A 17,180-nucleotide genomic window follows, 5' to 3' on the forward strand; every position below is an offset into this window, starting at 1 on the left:
CCTAAGAGGTTCTTACAGCGATAACTTGGGTGTACACGAGACCTGATCCGCACTGAATTCACGTCAGTCAATACTTTCATAGATCTTGAAAGTCGTCTGAAGATAGAGCTTAATATTTACTTTAACATACTGAGTGCTGGAAATAGTAAGCTAAAAGACTCTGTGGTTTGAAAACTGGAAGAGAACTGAAGTCACCTAGCCTCCAGCATGGTTGGTTTCCAGTGTTGGTTTCCAGCAAAAGGAAAGGAGCCTTTCTGCTGGAATGAACTGCTAACAAATATAATATACTCCCTGTATTTCTCTTCACACAGATAATTTCTCTCTGTGTTAAAAATCAGTGTTGTAACATGGAAGAGTAACCCCATGGACACCTGTGGTGACTCTCCTCTTGCTACATGACCAGCAGGTATCATTTCCATGCATCATCAGTCATAAGCCATCAACACTGAGCACTCTTCTTCCCAGTGCCAAAGAGATTCAGTGGGGTATTTTGCAGTCCAAAGCACTTTTATGTGGGATTTGAACTATTTTTCTCTAGTATTTGGTCAAACAGGAATGTTAAAAAAAATTCTTATATTAGTACATATTAATAAATTTAAGTAGAATCCACATTTAAAATCATTGCATTGGATCTAACTTTCATCTGTAATGTGAATGCAGGCAGTTTTAATCACAAAGATATATATGTATATAAAAAGCACATATGAAAATTCAATTCAACTTAAGAAAAAAAAGCCAAGCTTTTGGGGAAATTAAAAAAAAATAGAAGGGAAAATGTCCTTAAGTAGTTCCTAATTCTAAAATTATAGCAGATACATTAGAAAAGGTTTATGGAAATAATTAATATGTACATAGGTGAAGCTGGATGAACTACCAGGTCAGAAATATAACCTAGAAAAACTGTATGTGCTTTGAGTACACAAATATACAAACATGTTGCTGCACATGTTTTATACACATGGTTTGGCCAGAAAAACAGTGATAGACTAACATGTTTCTGTCTCCTAAAACAAGCTGTCCTGAATTCTCTTTTCTGATTTGAAAGAGAAAGCAGAAACTCTTTCAAAAAGTTGTCCAGGGCGTGTACAAATACAGCCTCACAATACGTAGTCAAAACAGCCACAGCACACTCTCCTGTGCTTTTCAAATTACTTTGTCTATTTGACTTTCCTGTTTTTCCCATTTCATCCCACAAACTGCTGTAACAGTGAGCAAGGCACCAAGTAAGTGCAGCCAGCAGGTTCAGACCTGTATCTATCTGACTGAGCCAGGTCCTGCTCAAGCGCAGGATGTCAAGACTGCAGACTACAAACCGGCAGCCATGCCCTTGGCAGTGATGCAAAGCAGAGCAGTGGTCAGAGAGCAGGGCTGATCCTGCCTAGAGAGCTCACAGCCCTGTGAGAAGATAGGGACAGGCAGTCACAGGGGATATCTCAGAAAGTTCAGGGAAAATGGCCCAAAGAAAGGAGAAGACACGAGGATTCGCAAGTTCCCAAAAGATCGATGTGTCTGGAGAGTGCTCACACCAGTGTACATTATTCTACAAATGCTCTGCAATCTCCAGCTGTTCTCCAAATTAAATGTTGCATTTGATACATAGAAAGCTACTGGCCAATTTTTTCCCCCGTCCTTTAAACATGCGTGTTGGGATATTTTACATTCCATTTGGGATCAGCCGTTATAAACCCTCTGCTGCATAGGTAACATACCGTCTAATCCACATAATCTAGTGCTGGGCAGAAGTGAAACAATGACTTCCAAAGATACACATGGGAAATGACAGCGTGTCACCTTAAGACTCTAATCAATTTATGTGTAACAGCTACTGCTGAGGCTTCATTGACTGCAAACACTAGACCAACAAACAAATCAAAAAAAACCACCAAAACCCAGAAACAAAACAGCAACTGCACATGCTGCTCGCATAGCTGCAGTGCCAAAAGCCAAATTTCTAACAGATGACAAAATGACACATCTCATCTGCAACACATACTTCTTTCTGGACACAGCAAAAAAATAAGAAGGCTAATGTATCTGACCCTTCTGAAGTCAGGGGGAATATAGCCATTATCTTCAAAAGGATCAAAACTGACCCACAAATCTTGTTTTCCATTCTCATGAACAACTTAATAGCAATCATGAGAATAAAGAGTTTAGGATCACTTCTAAGGTGATTATGGCCAAGAAACGCCACTGTGGAAAACCGGCAGTTCAGATTTTCTTTTTGCTCTTTTAAGAAGAAAATCCACTGCTGTCTGGATAGGCAGGGCTACATGGGATTTCTCAGCTGGCTTACTGTCCCAGCAGGGAACTGCCACTGAGGAAAGTGACAGCCTCTTCCACGCTTGCTGCCTCACAAGCACCAGTGAGTATCAGGCAGGTTAGAGTTCCTCAATGACATACAGATTATTTTTTGCTGCTTCAGTTTCCAGCTCTAGCAGAAAACCAACTCAACTCATCCATACAAGGGCTTACTGGAATCAGGTACAATGGAAAGACTGGACAGACCCAGCAAGGGGGAGCAGAGGGAGACATCCTCATCCTCCAGCAGCAACCCAGTCTCAGATCAGTGTGCACATATCATCACACTGCAATAGGAATTGGTCAGTGTTCCAAACAGCCTGGAATGAAATGCATTTCATTTCTGTACAGACAGAGCCCAATATTTTGCTTTCCATTTTCTCCCCCTCAATAGTTAGTTTCACTATTTCAGCTTCATTAAATTAAAGGTCTTCACTACTAACACAAACAAAACCTGATTCAGCGACACCACACGACTTGGGCAATATCCTGAGAAAAGTTTTCAATTATTTATACCCGCCTGTCAGATGCAGGCTGAGTACATTTTCAGCATTTTTCCATAAACATTCTCATCAGGTTACACACTGCATCAGTAAAACATGATAGGACACTCTTAAAATCTATGCAGTGCCATCACACAGTATTCTGCTTTCATCTTTGTGAGCCTAATCAAAAGCAAAATTAATTCAATGAGATCTGGACCGAATCACAATTCCAGTTTCAATTTCTGTAGCATCAATTTATTGCTCCATGCAAATCAGACTAATGTAAGGAATGCAAACTTTAATACATGGCTTTAAAGAGAGTTTTCAGCACCCTTTTCTCAATATCAAGGCTGACTATAAAGAACATGTAAGTTTTGCATTTTTGCAAACACACAAAGATAATTACAGGTTTTGATAAGGAGTAAGTAAAAATGAAGAATATCTATAGACTCAGTTTTGCTTCTTACCTGCCAAAAATGCCATTTGTAGAACAACAGCAATTTTTAAAGTAGGTTCAATAGCCTTTTATACTAAGAAAATCAGCAGAAATGCCTGGTGCCTTGGTGAGATTACAAGCATCAGCTATGAAAATGTCCATGGTATTTCGAAATAGTGGAGTGATGGCAGCTTCATAATACTTCAAGAAGACACTAGAAATTCCTTTCAGGATTTTTTTTTCACCACATATGCAAAGTTAAGACAAAATGCTTTTCCTTACATAATGCATGAATAATGCATTCTCTTTGGATAATGCAAACAGGATTACAACAAAAAATTTTATAAGACCACCCATAATAAGTATTTGGTGAATTTCTAAAAAAACCCTAGTAGTATCTAAGATTGCTGACACATACATTCTCTCTATCCTTTCTAGTGGACAAATGTGTTCAAATTTCAGGTTTTATAAAAATAAACAGGCTGTTTTTCTTTCTACTATCAATTACCTGATTCCACTCTATGTGTCAGAAAGAAGCATAATCATATTTATTTTTCTAATCTCAGGTTTTTACATTTATTTACTTATAATTAAAATTTAAACTGAAGTGTTCTGTCCCTGAAGCAGAAAAACTTTTCAGTGCATTGAAGAATATAATATATAAACATGCTCTTGCTCACACTCATCAGCGTCTAGAAAACAATAATTAGTGAACTGCATTTTTATAAAACTATAAAATAAAACAATGGGCTGGAAGTGACCCTAAAGTTTATCTAGTTCTGATCCCTGTGTCATGAACAGGGACATCTCCCGCTAGACCAGCTTGCTCAATTAAAAATTATGTCAAAGGCTCACATCATTATTTTAAAAACAAATAATAACACTCCCTATATGCAGTAATTCCAAAGTATTTATCTTACTTTTATGGCAGTTGTAGTGTTATGTGAAGGCAAAGAGAGGGCAAAGTCTTTGTCTTTCTTAGTTCAGGATCAAAACCCACACAGAGGCCACAAGAACTGAACTGAGAGACCCACACAGCAAGCCAGTAAAGCAGAATGATGCAACCAGTTTCTGATAACTGACCAGACTTACAAATAAATGTCATGTTTTAGGAGAATAAGAACACCAGTGGGATACATTTTTCTCTACACGATTACAAAATGTTGAACACATCGTTTATATTTGCCCCCCTGGTTTTATGTTGCATTTCTACAACTGTTCCTGGACTAAAACATGTCCAGGGAATATAACATGCTGCAAGCAAGGCTCAATGTAATATTTCATTCTAAGAAAAAGTATATTAATCATTAAAAAATGTTCTCTGGAATTAGGAACAAAAGAGCAGTGGGTACAATTTGCAGGAACTTAGCCTTTGTGATTCAGTAAATACGTTAGCAGTGATTTGAACCTCCCCATTCAGTACTTTGTGGTTGTGCTAACCCAGCATTTCAAAGCAAACTTCAGTTCCTCTAACACAATCTCCCATGTCTTTAGCTCCATAGGGGAGAGAAAAACTTTTGAAAATTTCACCGACTTTCACCTCGAGGCTTCATGAGACTCCTTTGAAGTTTATAACCTAAGGTTTCTCTGGGACAAGGATTTGCACAATTCAAAGGAGAGCTTTAAGGAATGGTCACAAATTACTACTTTTTAAGTTAACAGACATCTATTCTTACAGGGAAAAAGATGGAAAAGCAAAATAATTAAAAACCTCAGATTTTTTTCTCAACAGATGATCATGCTTTTAACCTTTCAAGCATTCTACTTGAACAATCCAATAATTTTATTGGTATTCTGCTTATCTTTCTGAGACCATCAGTAACTTGACAAAGGCAGTAACTTGCAAGCAAAACTCATGGGTAGGACCAAAAAATTATATAATTCTTTATTGTATCATGATAAGATCTGACAACCTCTTTTCCCCCCAGAGTTTAGATTTCTTTATTCAAATATAACAGAGTGAATTCAGCTTGCCAAGACATTATGTTCTCTCTGCTATTACTTGAATAATTTAATTTAGCATTTGTTTCAAGAACATTTTCAAAAAGAACCCATAAACTCATATGTCCTCTAACCTCTTCAAGCAGTAGCTTCCGCATTTCCTCAAAGAATGTAAACAACTTGAAAAACAACACACTGCTGATGGATAAAACATTACTTTTCTCTGTGCAAGGCCAGTAAATATACCCCCTTTCTGTCAATGCTATTTACAGAATGATGGTAATCACATGATGGTTAATGAATTCTAATGAAGTCTGCATTGGCTATCAAATCTTGGACTTGGTGATATTTGGGTTCTGGGGAGCTGCCTGTGGCTTCAGAGACCCAAATCATCAGTCTAAATCCAGTTAAAAAGCAGAGTGAAACAATACTCAGATATTAGGTTACACATGTGGCTGAGATTACATGTTAGCCTAAGGGATATTTGAACCACTTTAAGTGTTTTATATAATAATACCACATTGAAGAGCACTGTAGAAAGCAGTTAATCTCCTCAGGCATATCACCCAGCAACAATTCTTTCCTAACTTTTCCCACAGATTCATGGCAAATTTCCAAAAGTTCAGAGGTTTGGTGAGTTTAAGCCTCTTTAAATTCAGATTCCTATCTAAAACTCCTTCATTTCTGATCCAGAAATCTCATTAGATATGATCTTCCCCTTTCTCATTATGTCAGAAAAGCTCTGCAAGCTTCCTTTCCTATTGCTGTTGCAACACAGTAGTTGCCCTTAAAGACTAGTTCTTGAATACTGCAATCATGAGAACATGTGGCACAAGAAAGAATGGCTGAGACTTGGGAACATGACCACCAAGCTTCTCACATCTCAATGCAACCAAAAAGGACTTAACCAGGAGTTAATCACACCACAGAGAATTTTAAAGCCCTGAAGACAGACACTCTTCCTGGCCAAACCTTGTTTTTACTCTTTGATTGTCTAAAAATACAACAAGTGAGATTTCTTGCATGCCCAAATAACCTAATTAATTTCTCTTTTAAAACCTGTCCCATACTGTATGGGTCCACAAATAAATAATGTGTTATATTCATCAATATACCCAACACACCTACTTTCCCTTCTGAAAGTTGTCTATACCAAACCATTTCTTTAAGAAATGCTCAGGTAAATGTATTAAAAGTGGCTGAATCAAGTTTGAAAAAAGCTTAAAAGCTTTATTTAATTTGACTTGATGATCCTTGTGGGTCCCTTCTGTATTCACAGCATATTCTATGGTACTGTGATTTCAACTTCAGAAATTCAAGAAACACTGGAGACTGACAATTGGAAGGAGGATGGCATCACTCTTTGCCATGCTTCTTAATTAAGTCTACTGCATGATGCCCTTTTGGCTCTGGCATGGCATGGCCAGCTGTGGTTCAGTGCTTGTGCTCCTGAAGGGAAAGCACAAGATGGTGTAACACTTCTCTCTTTCTTTCAGTACCTTTCCTCTCAGCAATAGAAAAAGCACCTTGAGAAGTGTTCTATCAAATTTACTATATACTCTTTACCTGCATTACAACATGTAACACTTTTTCTATGTAATGTATGGAAAACAAAGCATTATGGACATGCATCCTGAAACACCTGCAGGGAATCCTGAGTTTCTTCTATGTGACAAACCTCACTCAGAATTATAGCTGGTATTTCCAGGTGCTCAGATGCATTATTTCACTACTCTAGAAGATGATGAAAATATAGTACAGCTACCTTAGTTTTTAGATTTTTAATGGCATAGACAATACTTTCAGAAATATCACTTAAAAAGAAAAGGTGCAAATATTTATACTGCATTATAGGGCTGTCTACTTGCAGATGCAGTATTAAGAGGATTTCTCTGCTCCACGTGGGTGAACAAAATGCAACATTCACAACAGTTACATTTCCAAATAGCCTCTCACTTTTCACACCTACCAGAAAAAAAAGATATTACATGCAAAGTGTCATCTGAATACCAGCAAACCTGCCATCTTTGGCTCAGGAAATGCCCAAGCCATCTATCTCATGACATTGGGATAGTACTCTGGAAAAATGCTTTGCATTCCTCCTGGGCATCTGCTTTGGCACTGTTAGAGACAGGGCCAGACATGGTGCTGGTCACTCTGCTCATATGTCTTATGCAGAACTTCATGAGACCAGAAGTCAGTTTTGCCTTTTCTTTGGCCCTTTATACAAAGCAGTTCTCAAAAGGGGATGAAAGGAACCTAGCAAGAGGTTTGAAATTCACATTTCAAGCAAAAACTACATGAGGACACGGGACTAATGAAAACCTGTAAATATATGCAAAATCTCTAGTCTACATATAATACTCCCTGTTCAACATGTTTTCAGAACCTTTCCTGAAAATGAAGGTCTTTCTGAATATCCATTGATCTGTGTAAGCCCCACATACTACCTTATTTTGCTCTTATGAAAAACATGAGTTACCTGAGCCAGGCTTTTTCAATACCCATTGAAAGTCATTATTCATACACCTCTCTTCACTATCTGGATGTCTGCAGTTCTATAAATGCAACAGTGACCTTTAAAAGCATTAATTGTATCTGCTTTATTTTCCATACTTTCCTGTTTCCAGAACTTGATTAATTTTTGGCAAAGCATATGCTTCACACAGCTGAAAACCCTGGCAATTCACGAGTATAAATTAGTTAGACAAGAAACACTGCCCAAAATTCTGCTATCATTTAAGCCACCTTAAACCCTCTGAAATGAGTAAAGCAGCAGAGAAGAAAATAGTGTGTTTTATTTTCAGGGCATAGTTTTTTCTACAACTCAGGAAGCAGTTTTAAGCAGCAGAATTCTGTGTGATTTTAATATTTGGTTTCGGAAAACAGGAAAGGGAAAATAAGTACCACCACAGACTTTTCAATAAACTATTTACCAGCAAGAGTATTCTAAGTTAGTTATTTTGTGTGATTCTGTGAAGCTTGGAAAAACTTATTTATAGAAGCTTATGACATGGATCCTATTTGTCCTTCTATAGGCTGAATGCAAAGTTACATACCTAAAAGGATAATTTTCCTTCTTGTGGACTTGGCAAGGTGCCCATACTCTGTAAGAAAGAGTTGCAACTGGGTCTGTCTTGGCTGTGTTAAGGGCAAAATGGGGTGATTTCTCCAGGTCACAGCTTAGATTATGGAAATATGCAGATTTACTACCAGCTGGTATTATCCTGTACACTATCAAAGTAGCTAAGTTTGTACCTTAACCTTCAGAATGCCTTCTACAAACACTCCTTGCATTGCTATGAGCTATGGATTAATAAGCAGAGCAAAGATTTGGAAGGAGCCTTTTATTATTCAAGTTTGCTCAGCTCTGAACAATCACTTTTTAATGACGGATCAGCTGACTAGAAGAGAACAGAAAGCCTTCACAACGAGATACATTTTACCTGTACATATTGTGTACATTCATGCTTAGTGTTTCTCACTGTTTGTGGAAGCTGTAAACACTCTTCACAAAGTATTTCAGCCCTGGTGAAGATGCTGTGACTCACAGGTGACACAGCACTCACACTCCTCCAGAGAGACACTTCTCTGAAAGGCTGGGTGGATGTTAGAAATCACCTTTGCCATAACTTTAAGGAGATAGAAGGAGACAGAATACTTCTCATCTTGCAGAATGGCCTTGGGCTCCACTTAGGGGGAGCACAGAGAGGTTCCCTACCTGCTCCTTACATGATGCAAGCATGAGACTGTGGGCTGGGCATGGCCACTCTGACACAGCCCACAGCAACTACGCAACAATAAACCCTGCAAAATCAAAACCCCGCGTTTGGTTTTAAAACTGCTCACCCACAAGTGAGATAAAACGGCACGAACAGTGAAAAAACAATCTGATGGCATGGGTTTGAGAAGAGGAGATAAAGCATACTTCAGGTTACATCCTACCCAGGTTTGGCCCATATGTGGTGTATGGAGCTGAAGATATATTATGACAAAATTACTCTGTGCAGATGCTAAAAAGGCAAGGAAAATTTTACTAAACTTGCAAACTCAGATGTTTTGTAAATGCCACTTCATTCCCATGGTGAAATTCTCTTGTGTACAATTATAATTTATTAAGTTTACTGTTGTTACCAAAAAAAAAGTTCTATTAAAGTGCCCAAATGAATTCCAAAGAGAATCATTTCCTGCATTTAGAAAAGAAGCTGCAGAAGAATCAAATTTTATATGCAGTTTCCTTTTTCCTGACTCTTCCTTTGGGGTGCATTAGCTGTTTACTTGTAAGAGCAACACCTAACAAGCACAGTATAAAATATTTCCCCACAACCTTTTGTGTATCATGGGCTTTCTTTAAATAGCATTTAAAACAGTCAGCTGGCATAAACAGGCACCCCAACAGCTAGCCATGAAAGCATTATTATTTTCACCTATTTCAAAGATTGGTTTTATCGTTGCAAATTAATTTTTATCCTGAGCCTATTAGAGGCAAATTGTGAAGAGTGTTTTATGGCCATAAAACACAAGCAAAAGCTCAAAGGGTGCTAGGAGAAGGGACCAGTGGGTCATGCACTCATGTCCAAATGAGGGGAACAGTTGTGAGGATGGTCTCAGGATATAGGTGCAGGGGAAGGACAGAAAGAAGGTCACAGCAGATGTCTGCAGAGTGACAGATCCTGTTATAAACCAGTGCCTTCCAAGCAATGCTGCCACAAGTCACATTATCCTTATCCTTCCCACTCTCCCAAGACAAAACTAAACGGAAAGCCACATTACAACTTTAACACAGCATTTCATTTCAAGCAGCAATATTAAATTATGCTGCTAGATGAGGAACAGTACTGCTTTTCCACAAGAGCTGTAAGATTAAGAATGCCAGGTCAGGAACCAACCAGAATGATGCTAACACATCCATAGCAAAAGATAATACAAGGATTGTGTGGAACCAGAAAGTGAGGGGACTACTTCAGTTTGAAAGGCTGCTACCCCCTTCACCCTGTTTGGATGACAGTGCTCCCCTCTCCTCTAATCTCTGCTAAAAGATAGACAGACAGACTTGCCAGGGAATTTACTGGCAAAGCATCTGGGTACATACTCTGAAAATTTCTCCTTTCAAGCATGCCTCAACTGGAGAAACACACTTTTCCCAAGATCAGAAGTACTTCATATGTAATTCCAGCTACTCTGTCCAAGAGATATGAACACAGCACCTTAAAGGCCCTTAGCTCTACCTGTTATCCTGGAAACCTCCTGTCTGCACATGACCAGATCAGGATTAAAACCCTGACGCTGAATTTTACGCTTGGCTGCGCTAAGATGTCTTTAACACAGTGAACTACTGACACAGTTAACTTCAAAACCCTGACAAGCAGGCAGGAGGAGCAAGGTTAAAAAAGCAGTCAGCACCAAGTGCAGCTTGCCCTCACCTATTCCATGAGGCTGTTGCAGAGTCCTGGCCGCTGGCTCGGGACTATTCCCGGGATTGCCGAGCTGGTTACAGCCAAGCAATCCATGCAGCTGCAGCTGCAGCACTCACTTGTACACAGGCAAACTAGGAACAAGCCCTAGCTTTGAGAGGGTGTGAAAGAGTCCTGTTCAGTTTGGGTGCCACATGACAAAAGAAAAGTCCTTCCTGTCTGAAAGAGGAGCATTTAGACTCCTCTGATTGATGCTGGAGATGTAATTTCTCCTGCGGGCCCTCGATGAGCCTGGCTGCACTGCTAGCCTGACTTGAAGTTTAACACTAAAGGGACTGATGTGAACAATGAATCTTCAGTGAGCTAACCAGGCTTTAATAATCCTTCAAGAGCAATAGCAATAACTGAGCTGCATAATAGCAAGTTTCCCCAAATGGGGTCATCATGCTGGAAACAGGGGCTTGTGTGTGTGAGAGAGACAATCATTACAGTATTTAATCATCAGCTTCGCTGTTCCAACTATTCTTGACCATAGTGTCTACTTTCAGACAATCCAGTGATCGTGGTCAGTGCACCCACACTGGGCAGCAGTCACTGGGAAAGCTAAATTTAACATTCACATGATGCAAATCTCTGGAAAACCTTATTCTGCCAAAATTTTGTATCTTTACGTAACTTCTTAAATGTATGATATACAAAACACCACCAGGTACTCTTCTAACTTCAAGTGCTTCAGGAAATACTCTAAAGAAAGAGCCAAAATCAGTATATTTTAATTCCTTACGGTATGAATTGCCTGTATAAACCAGGATTTGGAATTTAAAAGTACCTACTATTGTACATAGTCTGTGTATGTGCACATATAGCAACACAGGAAAATAAAATATTTAAATTAGGTTTGAATATAAATGTGCATAAATGTATATAAATAGGTACCATAACAGCAACAGTATAAATAACATCACTCTATGCTGACCTACAGTTTTATTTTACCTTTTTTTACCATAGTTAACACTTATCTATAAGAAACCTTTGTCAATAATTTTATATTTAAATTGTATTAAAATATTTTAGCGTTAAAATAGCTAAAAATACAGGGGTTAATTTAGTCTTTTGTCTCACACGTACAAACCCACCAAAGCAGGGATAATAACGAACAGGATTGGGCCCTAAAAAGTTCTAATTTGACACTAATCAGTAATAAAAGGCAATGCAAACTTGTGTTAAACTGATTACACCCCTATAGCAATATCTGTATAATGGCTTCAGCTGCTTAGCAACAAAAGTACAAGAATACCAGATAAAATGGATTATAAGCTCTGATTAGTCCCAGACGAATGTAACAGTGGCAAGTCAGGTTAATTTGCGCTGTATATCATAAACGACACTCCTGTGAGCTATAAAGGCAGAAGACATTTAATTTTTTTGGTACACATACACATAAAAGCAATAAGACTTTATTTAACCTTACCAATAACAGTTTTGGTCACATAGTACAAGGATTCTTCCTAAATTAACTTAGAAAACATGACAGAGAAATCATAAGCATGATGATCATCTTTCTCTTTTTTTTGTTCTACAGTTTCTTACAAGATAAATCACTTTAAAAACAGAACTCCATTTTATACCTTTCCACTGGACTTGCAAACCCTTTTTGGAAATATTTAAATACAAGCCATAGTGGAAGGAAGACTAATTACTGTAGGTTTTTAGAGGGGTCTGATGCAGAAAGAAGTTCAGGGATTTTTCAGAATAACAAAGGGACATCATGACAGCTGAAATGGAAAAGGACATCCTGAATTTCAGCTTTATAAACACCAGACTTCTAGCCCTACTCAGAGTGGGCTAGGTACAGGGCAAACAGCAGAAAGGAGTAACACTGAACCACAGAACTCCCAGTCCAGGATAAAGCAGCAGGTGGCATGGAACAATCAAGGGATCAGCACAGTCCCACTGGCGTCACCACAGCCCCTTCTCCATGTGCCCTGTCCCATGGCTGATCTCTACCTTACACCACCACAACACAGGAAAGAAGGGAATGGCCTTGCAGGTCAGCCCAGGAGTTGTGCTATGGATAGATACACTGATTTTAACACTGAAAGGAAAAGTAATGTTTTTATGGGTGGCATAAGTCTGACTATTCACCTGCAGTGACTGACTTTGTCTGCTCTTCATTTAACTACTTGTTTCCTCTAAGAGAAATTGCTATAATGTTGACTAAGCATCCTTTACAAGTTCTGCAGCTCTATCATTCAGCAGGAGCATTTTTGTGCACTAAAAATACTCTTTACTATGTTTGCTGAACATAGTGTTATGAAAAGAGAAGGTGAGGACAATTTTCAAATTTATCTGATTTTATGAAGTTGGATAAAAAAAGATCAAATGGCAGATGTTAAAAGCAGCAGCTTTCTAGTCTCCTAATTTTATACTGAATTATCATAATAAAGCTTTCACTGCCTTAAATAATTTAAACTCATTTTATTTCTTAAGTATTTATTAGGATAATTCATTATAAATTATAGGGTGTGCACATACGTGTGTATGCATCTCACAGGGTAGAGGTCTAGAAAATTTTAAGTACTTATGAAGAAAGTTGACAGGGGTGTAGGAGGAATTAAATGAAGCTACTTATATTTTCTAAACGTTTCCATAAAAAGCATTTTAATTCTCACGGTTCAGAAACATCCAACTACATGAAGACAAGGAAGTTTTCAGAGAAAACAAGTCTAGAAACATTTACATCCCCTTTGTCAGACACCTAATTGAAGCGTTATCAATAAAACCTCGTGTTAATACTGCTCCATAGTTGATCCCTGAAGCAGGGTATGATCTGGGAGGGAAGAGGACACTGAAGTGGGGAACTGGGCAGCATCAGATGGCTGCCAGGTAAGACACCCCTTACTGAAAAATCAAGGGACCAACACATGAAAAAAGAGAAGATCTGAGGAAGAGTGGAAACAAAATTAAACCCTGAAAATGCCATATGCTTTCTCAATACCTTTATTGAGAAAACACTACCTACACAATGAAGTCCTGAATAAACCAAAGATGGTGATCAGCAAAGGTCAGTTGTTACAAAATGTTGTACCCTGTATGCTAGGCCTTGGGCAGGTTCTGCCACGGGAGTGGCAAATACAGAATGCAGCATTCATGGCTCATATTCCTACGGAGAGACCACAGGCGAAACGCAACTCGAACCTCTGAACATGCTGGCAGACACAGTGACCCTACCCTGGCAAAACCACACCCTGCCAGAGTGCCAGAGTGTTGAAAAACACTGTCCAAGGGTGACACGGTTTTACAAGATATGCTGCACTAAAAGAGTTAAGCTCCTTCCACCTAAAAATCCAGATCAGCTGATGCCCTGCCTGTAGGTTTCACCTTCTTTCTGATTCGTAGGACTGGGTTGTGGAGCTCTTTCCTCAAACTGTTGCAGACAAAACACCCTGGATCAGCTTTGCACACTTTTTCCCAAGCTTTGTAACTCTCTCCACTTCCAGATCACTGAAGAATATTCCAGAACTATTCCTGAAGTACTCAAAAAAATTTATATATTTTTTAATAGATCTAAAATGTTGATGAGGGCAGGGGGCGGTAGTGGCTCATTTATTGATGGGCTTAAAGCAAATTGGTTTGATCAAAGTTTGCTTCTGTATTAAGCAGGAACATGAGAGATATCAGTCCCAAGAACATTTCTTTAAAGTAAGGAAGCTGGATGGAATTCTTAAAAGAAATTAGATATATAGGGCTTAAACCACACTAATGTATAATATATGTTAGCATTAGGCATTATTTGGCACAATTTCTGTATTCCCAAGTAATTTAAAATATTATCCCTTACTTGCCATGGTAATAATATTCAGTAAGTGACACTAACGAAAAGTCTACTTCATGTAAAAAATAAATAATACTGAAACACATATACTGTATAAAGCATATTAGGCAAATTTTCTGCAGTGTCTTCAGCTGATTATTGAAGGACAACACTGCAGCATACAAAGTCAAACTTCTACATCTGCATTTTTGTGGAAGAGGAACAAAGCAAATAATCTCATCACTTAAAGACAACCTCTGAGTGCTTTGACAATGAATACTGACTCAACCTCCCCATTAAGTCTGGGTGTATACGACAAATACGCTTTACTTGAAATGTAAAATTTAATTCCAGCGTGATCACTTCAGGGACCAGTTCTGCAAAGTACAGCCACCATGCCATGGCACACAATAGCAGTGTAAGTAACTATATACTACTGTGAAACACACTTAAAACCTATTGTACTACAGCCTTTGTCTCAATGAAGCTATTTTAACCACAGAATATGTTTGTTCCAGCAAGTTTCTCTGCCTGTTTTTCTACTGAACCTGAGAAAATCATTCAGCGACTCATTATTTACTTGGTACATTTTCATTTGTGGCCATTCATAAATCATGGGGACTCTTAGCAGACATATTGCTTTTGCTTTTTCATTTATTTTGGTGTTTGGTATTTTCATTCCTTCAGAAAGACTTATTTGTAATTTTTTTGGAGGACATGCTCAAGAAAACCCTTCAATTTTTCAACTGTGGATTTTTAATTTGATTAGGTATCACTTGGTGTGGTTTTGATTGTTCAATAAGAAACACTAGCTTACAACTTGTAACTATAAATCACTTCAGTATGAGTTCCTCTGAGCTCAAAAAAAGACACAAACTACAGTTTTTCCTCTGTTATGAGATCTAGGAAGAGAGAAAGCAGTGAGAACTTCTGGATATCTTTGATGAATGGCTTTGGAGGGCAAGGAGGAAGGCAGAAGGCATGGTGCAAAAAAAGAGAAGAGCAGACCAAAAATACAAAAGAAAAGGAATCTTCAGGAAATCAGAAGAGAAGCAGAAGAATCTTCTGTCAGAATTGACTTAATGTACTACTGATCTTTACTAACGTTCTGACACATGATTCCCATCAGGCTGCTGATATATTTATTTACACTCCAAGGAGTGCACTCAGTCCTAAAAGTGCCTTTCTGTTCACAGAGTTTATACCTCACCCCACTACAATCCTTTAATAACTTCTTTCATCTGAAACGACATGCTTAATTCTAATTATAAATTTTAAAAGAATATGTTAAAACATTTTAAGAGTATGTTCACACATATAATAAAATGCTGAATGTGAAACACCCTCCACAGACATACACGCCTTCCTGGGCCACTACTTTGTGCCAACTTCAAAGCACATAAAATGCTAGCACATTTTCACTATTTTAAGAACCGTATAAACCTATTAATTGTTTGCTGCTTCTATATTCAAATCACTATAATCTTCATCCTACTAGCCATTTTCCTATAGCTTGCCCACTGCACTATTCCTCTTTCCTGACAATTTTGCTAGATCTTTTAGTCATTGCTTTTCTGCAATTCTACACACAAGTATTGCACACTGGATGCTAAAAACATTTGTACTTGATTCAACAAATAATACACCCTATTAATGTACCAAAGAAACAGAAAATGGCACCTCAGTAGTAGGTGCCATTTTTGTGCATTTTATGCATGAGGGTTTTAAAATTTTTTAACTCATTTACTGCCATCTCCTGGTACACACAAGGTAATAGTAGTTATGGTTTTCAACAGCAGCCAGTACTCCTGTAAAATACTACTGAAGTGCCAAAAAAACTTCCCTGTAATAATTTCAAAATATTGCTGTACTCTTAATGCTGTTTTCTTTCAGTCTGGAAATAATCAATGTTATTCCTTGGGCAGAAACTGGTAAAAGACTCATGTAGCTTACCTTTGTCTGGAAGCAGCAGTAAAGTTGTGTTAAATATGGATGTTTCCGTGCTAATGCCAGAATTCTCTTTTCTGTCATTGTACAGTCTACATCATCATCTTGAAGTATGACATCTTTCTTCAAGACTTTCACCGCATATACTTCATCTTTTCCTTTCAGCTCAGCTAGCATTACCTAAACCAAAGAAAAATTCTCTTTATGTATGAACAACAGATGCCATAAATGCAGGGTTTCATACGAGTTTGACTGCACTGAAAATACAAAGACAGTTACATACTTGCTTAAATAAAGCAGAAATTTATAAAATAAAAAGTAAAGTGCAGTAATTCTAGAAACATATACCTCTGGTATTATTTAAATTTGAAACAGAATGTATCTGTTCTGATTGTTAGTTAAGTGTCTTAATGAGTATCTATTAGTGAGGTCTCAAATACTAAACAAGGAAGGAAGTTGATGTAAAACAGAAATTTATTTCCCACTTTTATCTCCCACTTCTGGTAGTGAGATTTGAGTGTGACGGTCTTTGTATACAATCCAAAGTTACCATCCCAGCTGCTTTCAAGTTGTTGATTCTAACTACTACTATTGTTCAAGGTTCAGGCCCTATATTCTGTTTAAGGTCACCTCTGGCATGGAGCCAGGATAATCTTCAGAGAAAGGATTAGAAAACAGGGACACAAAAGAACTGCTTCAGCCCTGCTCCCCTGCATGTGAAGTTCCCGTAACATCGAGGAAGGAAGAGCGCACTTCTGAAACAGATTCATATTTCAGTGCTCCTCTTTGATTCCATGGTGCACAACAGTGTGGAAAGAAAACCTGTAAGCCCTGTAAACACA

The 17,180-nt window shown here is 38.1% G+C and overlaps 1 protein-coding gene across 1 annotated transcript in view; it reads right to left on the minus strand.

Annotated features, from left to right (window-relative positions):
- PRKCE (protein kinase C epsilon) overlaps positions 1 to 17,180 on the minus strand; it is a 284,544-nt gene that overhangs the window by 81,435 nt on the left and 185,929 nt on the right. Inside the window, exon 10 of the mRNA XM_084203613.1 lies at positions 16,345 to 16,518. Within this exon, the coding sequence (XP_084059739.1) occupies positions 16,345 to 16,518 (174 nt within the window). The remainder of the gene's footprint in view (positions 1 to 16,344; positions 16,519 to 17,180) is intronic.

This window comes from Fringilla coelebs, assembly GCF_963513975.1.
Source record: "Fringilla coelebs genome assembly, chromosome: 3".
NCBI classification, from domain to species: Eukaryota; Metazoa; Chordata; class Aves; order Passeriformes; family Fringillidae; genus Fringilla; species Fringilla coelebs.